Source organism: Chamaea fasciata, unplaced genomic scaffold (assembly GCF_029207755.1).
Source record: "Chamaea fasciata isolate MVZ Bird 193981 ecotype frontalis unplaced genomic scaffold, bChaFas1.0.hap1 SCAF_6, whole genome shotgun sequence".
Lineage (NCBI taxonomy): Eukaryota > Metazoa > Chordata > Aves > Passeriformes > Sylviidae > Chamaea > Chamaea fasciata.
Window position 1 is genome coordinate 26318676 of NW_027094091.1, and position 13972 is coordinate 26332647.

The following is a 13972-nucleotide window of genomic DNA, read 5'->3' on the forward strand; positions in this document are numbered from 1 at the left end:
CAGTCTCTGCTTCAGTGCACTGTGTTTATAGGACTTTTTCACAGAGTATTTGGGTATATAAAGTATTGAGGTGTTTCAAGATGAGGTAGCAACTGGAAGGAGTTGGAGTGGCAGGTACATACTGAGCTTAGGCAGCCTAGTTCACCTGGAGTTTGAATTTTTCTCATGCATCTTTGCTATACACCACGATAAGCCTATGAAAGAGTTAGTAATTCCTGTACAACGGGAATACTTCCTGTGTTGCAGCATGGGCTGATTCATTGAGGATTTAAAAGAAATGCGGAATAACATCCAGATCTTCAAGTGTATTTAGGTTCTCTGTTCCTATGGGAAAATAGACTACCAGTATGACAGGAGACAGTGTAATGGTAGGATATTATGCAATTAAGGCTCTAATAAAATGCATATGCCTGTGGGAGGATGAGTTAAGGTTGCCCAGGCAATCTTATTTCTGGCATTATCTATATTTTCTACAATTGACTTTGCAGCCTACACATTCATGCATCATAACTGTCTGTTGTGGTATGCAGCTATGACTTGAATTTACATCCTTCTTGCTAAAGAAGTTGTCTTAGAAACGTAAAGTTTACAGTATCTTATGACTTCAGCACAAGGCCAGCTCAAGCCATGTTCAGTGAGGATGTGTGCCATCCTGGCTGAAACCCTGAGCAGGGCAGGACATGAGCACTCAGGACCACTCACCTGCTGGCCAGTTGCTGCAGAGGCACCAGCTGAAATCTGGGGAGGTGATAATCAAAAGGCTGCCTTCCCTCTCTGCAATTTCAGGAATGCAATTTCTGGGTGACTTCTCCACAAACTTAAAGGATCTGCAGAGGTTAGACTTGCAGAATGAATATGAAACAAGCTTTTCATTTACTTAGCAACTGAGAGAAACTGTACCAGCCCCAGAATTCCTCTGCCAGTGTCAACATCATTTTGTAGTTTGGTCTGGCACAGCAGGACTTGTCACTGACCTTCCCTAATGTAACCCAGGCATTAGCCCCTTGATGAACTGACTGTTGTAACATCAGGTGAGATTGAGAGAGGTTGCTAATGTGGCTTCAATCCCATAGTTTTTAGAAGGCTTAATATAGATCCTGAGGCATTCATAAAGTGGCAAACAAAAGTTTTGCTATGTTGTCTCATACACATTTTTGAATGAAGTATTAGAGATTGTATTAATTCAAGACATTTTGCCATTGGGCTTTCCCCCGCACTTTTCAGATCAAACCAGCATTCTGTGTGCAGAACAACTGCTTGTACTGTGGGGGCACAAACCAGAAGAAAAAATTACTGACAGCAGATGGGCAGCCCTGAACGAAAAACAAAACCTTTGAGCTTTTGGATTAGAGTTTGGTACCATTACATAAAGAGGAAATGGGAAAAAAATGCAAGCTTAAAAGAAGATAAAATCTGATTAAAATGCAGACTAATATAATTGCAGAACATTACTCAGGCTTTCTTGTGGAGAGAGAAAAATGTCTGCTATTGTGCTGCTATAGAAACTGCATAGGGCCTGTGAGTAGGTGAGAGTGCATGGAGCATGCCGTTCCCTCTCTCCTGCCTTTCTCTCCCCTGGAATGAAGATCATATCTTGGTCTGTAAGCTTGGATTTTGCTGGCCAGGAGATCTCTCCCAGCACAGAGAGAAGTTGTTTTCCTGCTTATGTAGTTTCTTTTAATATCTCTGCTCCCTCCCTCTTTTGTTTTTCTCTTGGAAGGTGGTGCAGGCCTGTGTCGGAGGCGGGATAAGTGCCGGTCTTCTCAGACTTTTCACAGGCCCTGGTTCACTTGCCTTTAAAAGTTGGGAGCATGGAACACGTGTTGTGCCATGGAAAGGGAGCTTTCTTGTACTTACTCTTATAAAACCACAGAAAGATCTCACAGTGCTTTGGAAAGTGAATGCTCATCTGGAATGAGCAGCCTTCGACCATTCTCTTGCAAACTGAGTCCACAGCACTTGTTTCTCTGAGGAAATGAGTTAGAAATACCAAAGCACTGGGTAACCAAGTAAGGTTTATTCCCTGGCTGTTGATGGAAGTGTCTTTATAGAAAGTAGAAAACCACATACAAACATATTCTCTGTCCAGTAGAATAAAATAAGCCATAGGAATGTGTCCCTGAACTGTGGAATTGTATTCTCACCAGCTCTGCCCCATGACCATCTGGGCTAAGGGCTCATCTCTGACAGCAGTAATTTCTGAATTACTTCTAATCACTGAATTACTGAACATTCTGAAAGGACGATACAATTTTTTTTTATTAAAAAGACTGATGGATGAGAAAGCCTGTCGACACCACATTACACCAACTCCCTCTGGCCCATCATACTTAAGAAATTTGTGCAAAATTTGAGATTATTTACTGCTGCTCATGAATTCTAAGGTAGCATAAAGTACTGAAAAATACATCCCCTTCTTATTTATAAATGCGTCCTCCTTTTTATTACAGATGTAATTTTAGCTTTTACTCCAGTGCCTTCCTACAGAAATTGACTCGGTGACTCAAGTATGCATTTTACAAGAACATATTTTGTATCTCAGTTTTTCCAGAAGTTCCACCTTTCAATCTGGCTGATTGTTTTGCTTTTGGTATTTTGAGACAGAGGAAGAAGATTCCATTCTCCAGTTATTTTAGCACTTTCATCCAGCTCCTTATTAATCATCTCCTTTATAAAACCAGTTTACTGAGGCGTTGTCTCATTTTCATCATCCTTTCCCATTTCCCCTTTTTGTGGTTTCTACCACACCCCTTCATGTGTTGGAGACACCATGGCTGTATGCATTGCTATATGTTAGCATATTTATTTATGGAATGATGTTAGAATACTCTCTATAGATCTCTAGAAGGGATCATTGAATCTCATTGCCACTGAAGTCAATCACACCACGTATTTCCTTCTATAAAATCTTCCAGCTCCATTTTACAGAAATTAGGCTTGATTTTGCTCCTTCCACTCCTGTTAGAGATCTGTTCTGGTGTTTTGCTATCTGACTCAGTTTATAGCCACTTATTCTTATGCTGGCATTGGCCCTCAGTTTTAACTTTCCTGGCTCATCCATCTTCTAAGCCCCACTTTTGTATATTTTATTTTGTCTCAACAACTGAACTGTTCTTACCTGAGCCATGAGCTTTACTTTCTCTCTGATTCTCCTTCCAAGTGAGGCAGGCAGAGGGGACTAAAAGCAGCTGTGTGGTACTTAACTGCTGACTGGGGTTAAACCATGACAAACACTGATTTACTCTTGACTGGCTGACAGAATCACAAACTGTGCTGCAGATCTTTTCTGAAATTACTTATCTGCCATTGTTGGCTTTACACTTTCCTTTTGAAACAGCTCCTACTCATCTCAAGATTAACTAGTCTTTCTTATCCAAATGACGATCTTAGAGCCAGCCAATGGAAGAAATTTTTTATTAATCTCTGCATGTCAGTAATGTTATTGAATTTAATTATATTTTCATTAAACCTGTTCTAAGAGACACGCAGTTTGTCCAATATGCTAACTACTCCCAGCTCTGTCAACAGCAGATTTTATTAGCTTGCTTGTATTCTTGATGATACCATTGTAATGAATACATGAAGGATGACAGTAGCATTGATGAATCACACAGAGCACTTTCCTTCAGTCTGACACTTCCCATACAGAACACTCCTCTGTCACTGTCTACTGATCCACATGCTCTTCTGCTTCAACGGCTGCTTCCTGTCTGGACAGCATCAGGTATTAGTGATCCCAAATAGACTACATCTACCTCATTTCATGTCTTGAAGAGAAAGGGAAACAGCGAAAGATATCCTGCGGAAGCAACATCTCATGTAATTGCATACTTAATTTTTTATTCCATTTATTCTCATATCTTTAATTATTCTTTCCTTCAAATTTGTCTAGATTATTGTAAATTACCCTCCCCTTCTTCAATGCAAGTATTCCAGAATGACTTGAATGCTAGAGTGAAAGTTTGTGCTCTTTTCACCCTCATCTTCACACACTTGGCCTGTTTGCACACTGGATAAGATAGTTTGTTTTCCCTCACTGTAGTAATTACTCATGACTTACTTCCCATTATTCATCTTTCTTCTGCATCCATCTTTTATGCAATCATCTTTATTAAAACTAGAAGCAAAATGCTTCTTGGTTTTCTAAACATTGCCAGACTTCCTTCAACCTGTTTGCCCTTCTCACCACATGATTGCACCGCCCTGTTTCTTTTTCCCTGCTTGAAGTAACTGCTTCTAGCTGACACAATTTATCTTCTGCATTTCCTCATCTTGAAGACAAAACTTTCTTAGGAGAGTGATCCTCTTCACTTTCACCTTTTGGAAACAGGTTTTCTGTTTCCAATGACCTTAGTTACCAAGATGGCAGATAATCTTCTATGAAACCCTCTCCCTTTGCTCAAGGTACAATGTCCAGTTTATTTCTGCCGCACTGGCATAAAGAAATCTTTTCCTTGTATTGAAGTCCTTGAGTCTTTCAGCCTTGTTGATTTATTTCTAATTATGTCTCTTTCCCCTTTTGACTTAGAATTCCTTTCTATAAAGATGTTTTATCCATCTATTTATGTTAAACTGCACCTACGAAACAATTTTTCTCCCCCTGTGACCTTAGTAGCCTTACAATACATGCACTACTCACAAAGCCAATCCACTATCACCCCTGGTGTTAGCCTGGTGGCTGGCAAGGAGAGCAGCTCCTCTGTTGTACCCAGCACCGCTCAGCCCCAGGCGTGGTTCAGAGTCCGCTCTCACCTCGCAAGGCAAGGCAAGGCAAGGCAAGGCAAGGCAAGGCAAGGCAAGGCAAGGCAAGGCAAGGCACGGCACGGCACGGCAGGGCAAGGCAGGGCAAGGCACGGCACGGCACGGCACGGCACGGCACGGCAAGGCAAGGCAAGGCAAGGCACGGCAAGGCAAGGCAAGGCAAGGCAAGGCATGGCATCCGGAGGTGGGTGGCAGGAGGTGTGTGGCGGCAAGTGCAACCCAGACTGACACGCACAGGACCGATGTGTCCGCCCGCCTGGGAACCAGGGGGGTGGCCGAGCCTTTATGGACGCCGCGTGCAGTACAGTCTGCCCGGCGGGATTTTGGGAGAACACGGCGGCGCCGAGACCTTCGGAAACGCTCGATCCGCCGCCGTTAGGGTGCGGCGGGTGTTTGACCCCCTTAGAGCGGGGAGGTCGCACACAGACACAGACGCCTCATTTCTGACATCCTTCCCCCCCCGAGGCGCGGTGTCCGCCGCGCCCCCCGCAGCCGCTCAGCCCGCCCGGCACGGGCGGAGCGCGGCTCGGGGCGGGTGTTCGGGGCGTGTTTCGGGGCGTGGCGGGGCGGCGTTCGGGCGCTCTGAGTGGCCGCCAGGGGCCGGGGCGGGACGCGGGGGCGAGAAAAGGGCCGGGGGCGCGGTGGCGGTAGCGGCGGGCGCGGGTCGTGGACGGGATGCGCCTGACGCAGAGCATGTGCACCATCGCCGAGTGCGCGCCCGGCGGCGACGGCCCCGCCACCGCCCGGCCCCGCCTCGTCAAGATCGCCGTGGTGGGGGGCAGCGGAGTGGGCAAGACAGGTGAGGGGGGCAGCGGCCGGGGCGAGGCGGGTCGGGGGCTGGCAGCCGGGGAGCATGGCTAATGGTGCCTGTCTGTGCCTGCCCGCAGCGCTCGTGGTGCGGTTCCTCACCCGGCGGTTCATCGGCGACTATGAGCGGAACGCAGGTAGGCGGGCGGCGGCGCGGCTTTGTTCCCGCCGGGATGGAGGTCGGGCAGGGGGCACCGCGGGCCGGGGGAAGCGCGGCGCTTTGCCGCCGGCGGGTGCCTCCCCTGAGGGTGCCTGGGCTGGGGGGGCGCGGGTGCAAGCCCTGAGAGAGAGCGTGCGAGAAACCCCAGCGCTGAGCCGAGGCACAGGTGGGGAGGGAAGAGCTCGCTGCCCCCGGGACTGCGGGGCGCTCGGCAGGTGCTGCCAGCGGCGCGAATCCCCGGGGTTCCGCGGCTGCTGGCTCCCTGAGAGCCGCTTCCCTCCCCGGTCTGCTGGCAGCCCTCGGAAAGGGGCACGCCAGACACGGCCACATGCCGTTTGTGGTCGCAGTAGCTCTAGAGATGGGTTGTACTGCAGGTCCCTGGCAGAATTTGCTTCATGTGGTGAAAGTACCCCTTTTTTGAAGGAGCCCCTTAGCTAAAACAAGAAAACGTTCTGTAAACCTATAATTGTATTGTTCTTTGCAAACTGAGTGCCAGCGGCTCCACGGGCTGGGCAGGGCCAGTTTAAAGGGGAAAATGGAGAGGTGATGTTATGTACCTCAGTGCGAGGTCTAAACTAATGCCGGTGTAAAATATACAGTCTTCTGTTGAGGAAATTACTTGAAAAAGCCAAACAAATGAAAAAAAAATACCAACCCAGAAAATCTTACAGGCCAGCTAACGGGGAGCTTCACTAAATTGTGGAAATACTAAATGACAAGAAAACTGCTTTTCTATATAATGAAAGCGGGTTATTTTGCACTTTTACTTTTAATCATTCAAGATAAGACAATCTTTAAGAAATTAGGTTCCAAGTTGCCTACCATTTAATCCCCAGCTTTAATACAAGTCGACTCATTATTAAATCCCAGGTTTTTAGTAATATCATAAATAAATAAATATTGTTAACCCCCAAAAAGCTTGTTACACTGGTTGCATGCTTCATGAGTGGCAATATGACTTTCCCTACACAACTAATGGGCAGCAGAAGCAACATTTGTTTGTAGATTGGTGACTGTACTTGTGAACCTGTTGATGTTCTTGTCAGGTAATCTCTACAGCAGGCACATCCAGGTAGATGGAGAGATGTTGGCCATCCAAGTGCAAGATACTCCAGGAGTTCAGGTGAGCTAGATGCAACTGTGCTGCCAGAGCAGCTCTAAATGTTTGTATGCTTGCATCCCTCTGTGTAGCATCTTGTTATGGTCTTTCGGTCAAATATTTTTCTGTCCATTTCAGAGTTTGGTTTTGTTTGGTGTGGGAGAGGTGGCAACTTGTGTTTTAAACAGTCAAGCTAGCTGTGTTGAGATACTGTTTCAATGAATCATTGTTCATTGGAGGCCCGTTACTTTTGAGTGGCTGAATTGCCTCATTCCTGTATGTTGGGAACATTAGGCACAAACCCAGAAACAATTCAAACTGGTATATGTGAAATATGGTATATGAAAAAATAAACGTCATGACCACTGCCCAACAAGCTTCATAAATGTGTATGACAAAGTGAAGTCTGCTGCATTGTGGCTGTGCTCATTAGTGTGTCGAAAGTTAAAGTTTTGAATGTATAGACCTGAGTAATGCTGGATTGTTGCCTTCTTGAACTGGGCAACACTCCAGGTCTAAATGCTTCCAGCTCGTATCTTTGCTTCCCCAGACTTACTGTCTAGCCAGTTAATTTCCCATTCTGTGGAACTACAAAGTCTTTCTCTGCATGCAGAACTACTCAGGTCAATTTTCCATTTGAGTATAGCAAACTCCAGTGTTAAATTCCAGCTTTTTGCAGCTGAATCAACATCTGCATTTATTCGCTATGCTCAGATTAAGTTCATACTTACTATGTGAAATCCAAATATATGTCTGAAGCTGTAAAATGCTGTTTGGCTTTACAGACTCTTGGAGACAGGTTCCTTTAATCTTTTATGACTTCAGCTATCTAATTTGAGACCATTCATTTTTCAGATTCATGAACACAGTCTGGATTGTAATGAGCAGCTGAACAGATGCATTCGCTGGGCAGATGCCCTGGTGATTGTCTTCTCCATCACTGACTATAAGAGCTTTGAACTACTCAGTCACCTTTACCATCACGTTCGACAGCTGCATCCAGGGAACATGGTCCCTGTTGTCATTGTGGCAAACAAAGCTGATCTCTTGCATATCAAAGAGGTGGAACCTCAGCAGGGACTTCAGCTGGCCAATATGCTGGGCTGTACTTTCTATGAAGTATCTGTCAGTGAAAACTATAACAACGTCTTCAATGCCTTCCATCTCCTCTGTAAAGAAGTCAATAAACAGCAAATAACCAGCACCCCTGAGAGGAGGAGAACCTCTCTTATTCCACGGCCAAAATCACCTAACATGCAGGATCTGAAGAGAAGGTTTAAGCAAGCTTTGTCTGCCAAAGTGAGGACTGTCACTTCTGTTTGACAGCACAGGCCTTGGTCGACCCAACAACCCAACGTTTAGCTTGAGATTGAAACCTGGGGTGTTTAACACTGGCACATGTAGAATCCAAGGCATTGTGAAAGGAAGATGGGTTGAGTAGCCTTTTGCATGGTAGAAGTCTTTCAGCAGTTGTTTAAAAAAGGAACAGTATCAGATTTAGAAAAGGAAAAAAAACCCTAAACCCTCCTGAAAAAGTTCTAGGATGTGACTTGCTGAACAGGTATTTTCATTTGGAAAGGGAACTTTTCAGAAAATTGAAACAATTTGCCTTTTCCCCAGTTGGACAGAATTGGCTTTCATTTGTGCAGAAACAACCTTTTTGCCGTAACTCAGCTAGAGCAGGGAAATGCCCTGAACTGCAGGTCTCTGTTCAGAAGTAACCACTTGAGTTTTGTTCTCACATGGATGAAGGACAGCATGATGCAACTGTTTAATTTTATTGCTCAGTAGAACTGTTTTTTTCTGTGTATTTCAAAACAAATAAGCAAACATCAAATGGTTATGTAAAAATAAGTGTAAAATAAGTGGACAGGACTGAGCATCAAGACTGTAAACAATGGTCCTTTATTTTTTACTAGCCATGTTATTGCCAACAACTTGACCATACCCTTTGTATGCAAAGTTATTGTCCACAGGGTGTAAACATATCTAATTACAAACAACTCTTTTACTGTCTTAAAAAAGTACTTTCCAGACTAAATGATCCAACATGCAGCTTCTGAGGAATGTGTGGAGTGATAATCTATTACAGATGCCATTCTAAGACATTCTTTTTTCTCTCTTGTGTGCAGTAGGCACAAAAATAACAAAAGGTGTGAAGCATGGCTGGCTCCAGGCAATGAAGCTGATGGCTTGTTCTGAGCTGAGCCAGACCCTCTTTGTTCTTAAACACATGGCAGATTTATATAAATACTTAATTTTTTTTTTTTAATATTGAGCCAATGGAGTTCAGAGCCTAAGGGCCTTATACACATGCACTTTAAAAAGCCAGTCGTGCTTTTGTTTAAACTGTAACTTATTTATTTTGTGTACAGTTACTCCTCCTAGGGAGTGGACTTTTCATTCTTACTGCCTGGTATAATATTAAATTTTTGAATTGCATATTTCCTTGTGTGTTCTTTGGGGGTGAGAAACAAGGAGTAGCAACCAGTGAACTGCTGAAACAAAGTAATAGCTTTCTAGAGGTAGTTAACATACACATGCAGAAACCGCGAGGTGTCCTTTCCTGCCTATGCTGTTGCTTTATTAGCATAAACCACAGGGGTTTTGCTCTCACAAGTGCTTTATGACTTCCTTTTAAGAAATTCTTTTAGGAGGGGAACTGAATAAGGCAAAGACCTTTCAAATTAAAATGGGATTCTTCAGTTCCACTTGTCAAAAATACCTTGGTCTTTAGTGAGAAAGGAATGGTGTGAGGTAGGTCAAAACCTGGAAGAACATGAATTCTAAGTGACTGCCCCTTTCTTAAAAAAAAAAAAAAAAAAAAAAAAGACGTTTTTGTTTTGCGCTATATCACCATGAAGAACTTAATCAAATTCCAAGTCTTCAACTACCTTTTTCATGTTTAAAGTGGCTTTACTAGAAGCCTTCCTGAGGAAGGTGTTTGTGCTGGTACTAGGCTGATGGACATACAAGCTCACCTTGTTAGCACACAACTGCAATAAGTGATGCAGGGAAGCTCTGACAGGGTCCTGCTGATGATAATCTTTTGGACCATGAGTTACTGCCAAGTGATTTAGGACTGGAGTTGCAAACAAAACTAAGCTTGCCCTTCCACTCTGAACTTATACCAAATAGTGCTTAGCTTATTAATAGAGAAGTAAATCAATTTCCCAAGGGTAGCTTTATGTTTTCTCTTCTTGCCTTTTGAGTATTGCCTGGTGTTGCAGGCAGAGGACTCAAGACAGTCTTTGATGTTGTCTTGCACCTGCCTGTGAAACTTTCTTCTGTGCTGTTTCAACTCACATGGAATTGGCAGGAGATCCCTCATCCCTTGGCCTTTTCCCAGAGGGCAGGGTCCATGTAGCTGCTACAGCTATTTCCTACAAATAAGCTTATTGTTACACTAGGGCCACTGGAAAGACTCCACTGTACTTTTGGTCTGTAAGTATTTAGGTATGAGATGGTAGCTGAGTTCCAGCATCAATTACCACAGCTGTGGCCCCATGGGCTGAGAAGATTCCCCCAAAGTGTGTGTGGGCCTGGAAGGCTACTCTCTGTCTCAGTCAAAGGAGCTACTTAACCCAAAGGAAGTGCAAGATCACTGATGTCTGCTTAGACTCACCCCCTGCCTTCTCTATACAGCAGATCTTTAGATGGCCAAGTCAGAGACCTGAGGGCATTTGATGAAAGAGAGTGAGGGAGTGAAGACCACAACCAGCAGCCTCCATCAGCTCAGGAAGGCAGCAGTACCTCAGAGGTGTGAGTACCTCAGTTCAGCAATGGCCACTGAACATAGGGAAGCTTTTCTGCTATGAGCAGAGTGTAGGAAATGTTCTAGGACCGAGATAGAAGGTCTAGATTCCTAGGGGCAATCAAATAATGCAAAAGTAAAAGGAGTTGCAGGAATATGCAGTTTTGGTATGTATAGCTCTGCATAGTAGGAGAAAAGGAGAAGACAGATCAGGTTTGGCATTGTGAGAGCATTGCTTTATTGATTACAGAATTTATGAAACAACTATATTCTAAGAAAGATTGAACAGTACAGAATGACAGAAAAACCAAGAGACCAGCTACTTGCTTTCCAGTTGCTCTATTAAAACAATTTCTTGAGCTTTTAATATTGGAATCTCATAGCATTTCTCATTTTTTACAGCACAAAGTTCCATTCTATAGTCATTCTTATAAATTTCTCTTCCATAGAGGCGACATTGTCCATGCTTTATAATCAGTCCATTGTTTCCTTCCAGCCACTCAAAATTGAACTTAAACCAAAATGTACCCTTTTCTGAAGACCATTATAAATATTTAGGAGAACCAATGCTAGCTAGTGAGCAAAATTTGAAAAACTACTTCCCATTTAATCTACTCCTTTGGCATAATAAAGAATGCTATGATAGAGTGAATGTCACTTGATTTGACATTCTTGTCTCAGTGTAAGCTGTAGTTGTAGCATTACTTGGATTAAGCAAGAGGATGCAGCTTTAGAGCTCCACCGTTTTATGTTGCAATTCAGAAATCTCGGTGCTATATGCAATTAAAATCTCTATTGGCTGCTCCTCTTTCATCACAGATTGTAGCAAAGTTTTATAAAGAAAAATTGCATAACTGAATTTGATTGCAGCTTTTTCATGATCATAAATTAAAAATAAAAGCTGTTTTCTAATCATGCTGTTCAGAAATCTAAAGAAAGAATCTGTGCTGTGGCCTCTTGAAAATGAGATCATGCCCTTTTTTTGTTGCTGTTGTTCTTTCTTTTTCTTTTTTAAATGCATGTGAGGGGAGGATTCTTTTGGGGCTATCATCAAACCATCACAGCCCATATGGCCTCCTGCATAAATCTACAGAGAAGTGTGCCATCAGAAACTGTCTTTTCTTCTGGGACTGTGGGTGGAGAAACTAGAGCAGGAAGTGGAAAACTGAGAGAGAAGCAGCCATGTAACCCAGCCCTTGAGTCTGGTTCTCTGCTTCCCTGCCTCTAACAGTCCTGCCAAAAGAGCATCACCAGGCTGGGAGCTGCTGTGCCAGCTAAATCAGGGCTGTGTTCCATGATTTCTCTGGAGTGAGGGACAGTGTAAGAGTCGAGGCTGTTAACATTGCATAAGGCACACTTTTTGCAAGGTAGCATGACAGAGGGTGAATCTTGCCGGCCTCTCACTCCCTCTGCAGCATCTCCCACCAGCCGCAAGCCCAGCAAAACCATCAGGAAAAATGGTACTGCTTGGGGAGTGCAAATGGTGCATCACCTGGTTCTCAGCTGCTCCTTGTCTGGGGAATTATTACAAACAATCACCCTCACCATGCTGAGTGAGGCTGGGAGTGATTCAGCACTGCACAATGCTGTCATCAAGGAGGGGTGATTCGTTGTTGGACGACTGGACCATTTTGAAAAGCTGTCCATGAGCTGCAGATGTTCCCTTGAAGCCAGGTGCCCAGCTGTTTCACCTGGAGCTGTAATTGCAGCAGTTGACACATCAGTTTTTGGAGGGCTATTGAGAAGAGTGATAGAGCAGGGATTTGATATTTCCAGGCAAGGCACTCACTCATCTTTTCCACAGCCTCCCACATCAGATATGAGCATCAAGCTGGAGACGGTTTGGGGCAAACAACAACTCAACAGCACTGTGTGGTGTCATGAGTACAGAGGAGAGCACAATTACCTGAAAGAAGGGGAACAAGAAGCAACAAGTCAAACTGAAAGGGATTGAGACAGTACTAATGAGCCATAGATAGTAACTGTTTGCTTTACCCAGCTCTAGGCAGGTAGTCTGCTTCTGGTGTTTACCGACCGGGCAATACAACTTGTCCAGCAAAACTGTCTGCTCACTAATAACTGTGGTTAGATTGCTTTAAGGAGCATAATGACTGGTAGCATTGTACGCTTAATGAATGTGTGCTTTGACACATCTCTACCCACATCTTACCTGGTGATTTATTGTGACTTCCAGTGCATTTACTGTGAGGCACCAGCTGATGAAGCCATGGTTTCCTCTCCTATAGCACAGACTAGAGTGATGCCGGTTTCCTCTCAGTTGAAGGTAAGGTGACCGCCACAGAAGTGCCTGCTGCAGGGAGCCAGAGTCCCTGTTCCGAAACATCTTTTCAGACCAGGCACAGGCTGTCCTGCACATCAGGCTCAACCTTGACCACTGTCAGATGTTATCACTTTGGTTTCTTCCAGTTTTTAATTGCAGACAGGTCTGATGAATGAAACCATCACTCACTACAACCATGATACACATCCTGCTAGGTGCAGGTATCTGTTTTTCCTAAGTGAAAACCAGAATATAATTATGTGGTGTGAAGGCTTCTCTGCAGAGCAAAGCTATCATCCAGGAGTGAGTGTGTACACTCTTGCTGTGAGGAGCTAACCCAGGACTGAAATCATAGGACACTGCTCTTACTGAGCCTCAAGTTCAGCAGTGTCTATAGGGTCAGGATTGCTGGCAGGGACCTGGGGACAGATTTAATCATACTAGTTCACTTGAAAATGAATTTGCTTCTTCAGCACATAACCAAGGAGAGGAAGCACAAACATCAACAACAGAATATGTCTGTGTGTCCATCTACTGCCGCAGCTATCAAATGCCTTGTGCTGTCTATCATGTGGCTTAACTATGAGGTAATGCTACATTTCACCTTTTTTTGTTGTTCTTTCTTTCATCTTTTCACTTCAGATACTGAAAAGATCCCTTCTGTATTGGTGATAGCCTCCCCCTCACTTCTCCTCTTCCCTTGTCCTCCCACACAATCTGCAGCAAACTGACACTGATTATCTCTTCCTTCATAAGCCTGAAAAACTCTCTGTAACTTGCAGATGCCAAAGGCTGACACTGTCTTACTTATGTTACATGAGAATCAGACTATAGCACAGTATGTGCTCATCTTGTTATCACGCAACTTAACTCTGAAAAACACGAAGGGACACGCTACCAAAGTTTTTTGAGTGTACAAGCCAAACATTAACAATAGCCACTGACAGATAAAAGCAATTTCTTCTTGGAGTCCTACCACTGAAGCCTCAGGGGATTTGTGCAACAAATAGCAAGCCCAGAGAGAAAAATGAGATCTGCAACTTTAATGTCTCAGAAAAGATGCTTGAATGTAGCAGGACTTCTTTCCCTCCAGTATCTCCAGGGGCTTGT

General features: G+C 44.2%; 2 protein-coding genes across 3 annotated transcripts in view; one reads left to right on the forward strand and one right to left on the reverse strand.

The window, feature by feature from the left end:
* Positions 1-5410: 5410 nt before the first annotated feature.
* Positions 5411-9269, forward strand: RASL11B (RAS like family 11 member B). The gene is made up of 4 exons (XM_066185740.1): positions 5411-5560; positions 5649-5705; positions 6775-6851; positions 7683-9269. Exons 1-4 carry the CDS (start codon positions 5437-5439, stop codon positions 8148-8150), a joined length of 726 nt encoding a protein of 241 aa, XP_066041837.1. The 5' UTR covers positions 5411-5436; the 3' UTR covers positions 8151-9269.
* A 1532-nt stretch (positions 9270-10801) lies between these two features.
* SCFD2 (sec1 family domain containing 2) overlaps positions 10802-13972 on the reverse strand; it is a 187764-nt gene continuing 184593 nt past the window's right edge. Inside the window, exons 9-10 of one of the 2 annotated variants that reach the window (XM_066185739.1) lie at positions 12371-12487; positions 10802-12278 (exon numbers count right to left, since the gene is read on the reverse strand). In XM_066185739.1, coding sequence (XP_066041836.1) covers positions 12395-12487 — 93 coding nt within the window. In that variant the 3' untranslated portion in view covers positions 10802-12278; positions 12371-12394. Of the gene's footprint in view, positions 12488-13972 lie in introns of both variants that reach the window. The other variant, XM_066185738.1, reaches the window with a different exon arrangement.

Bases quoted from the DNA above. Each gene is read 5' to 3' on its own strand.
- RASL11B (XM_066185740.1), top strand. From the start codon at position 5,437: ATGCGCCTGACGCAGAGCATGTGCACCATCGCCGAGTGCGCGCCCGGC. The intron at 5,561-5,648 runs GTGAGGGGGGCA...GCCTGCCCGCAG, and splicing joins CAGCGGAGTGGGCAAGACAG to CGCTCGTGGTGCGGTTCCTC. The intron at 6,852-7,682 runs GTGAGCTAGATG...TTCATTTTTCAG, and splicing joins AAGATACTCCAGGAGTTCAG to ATTCATGAACACAGTCTGGA.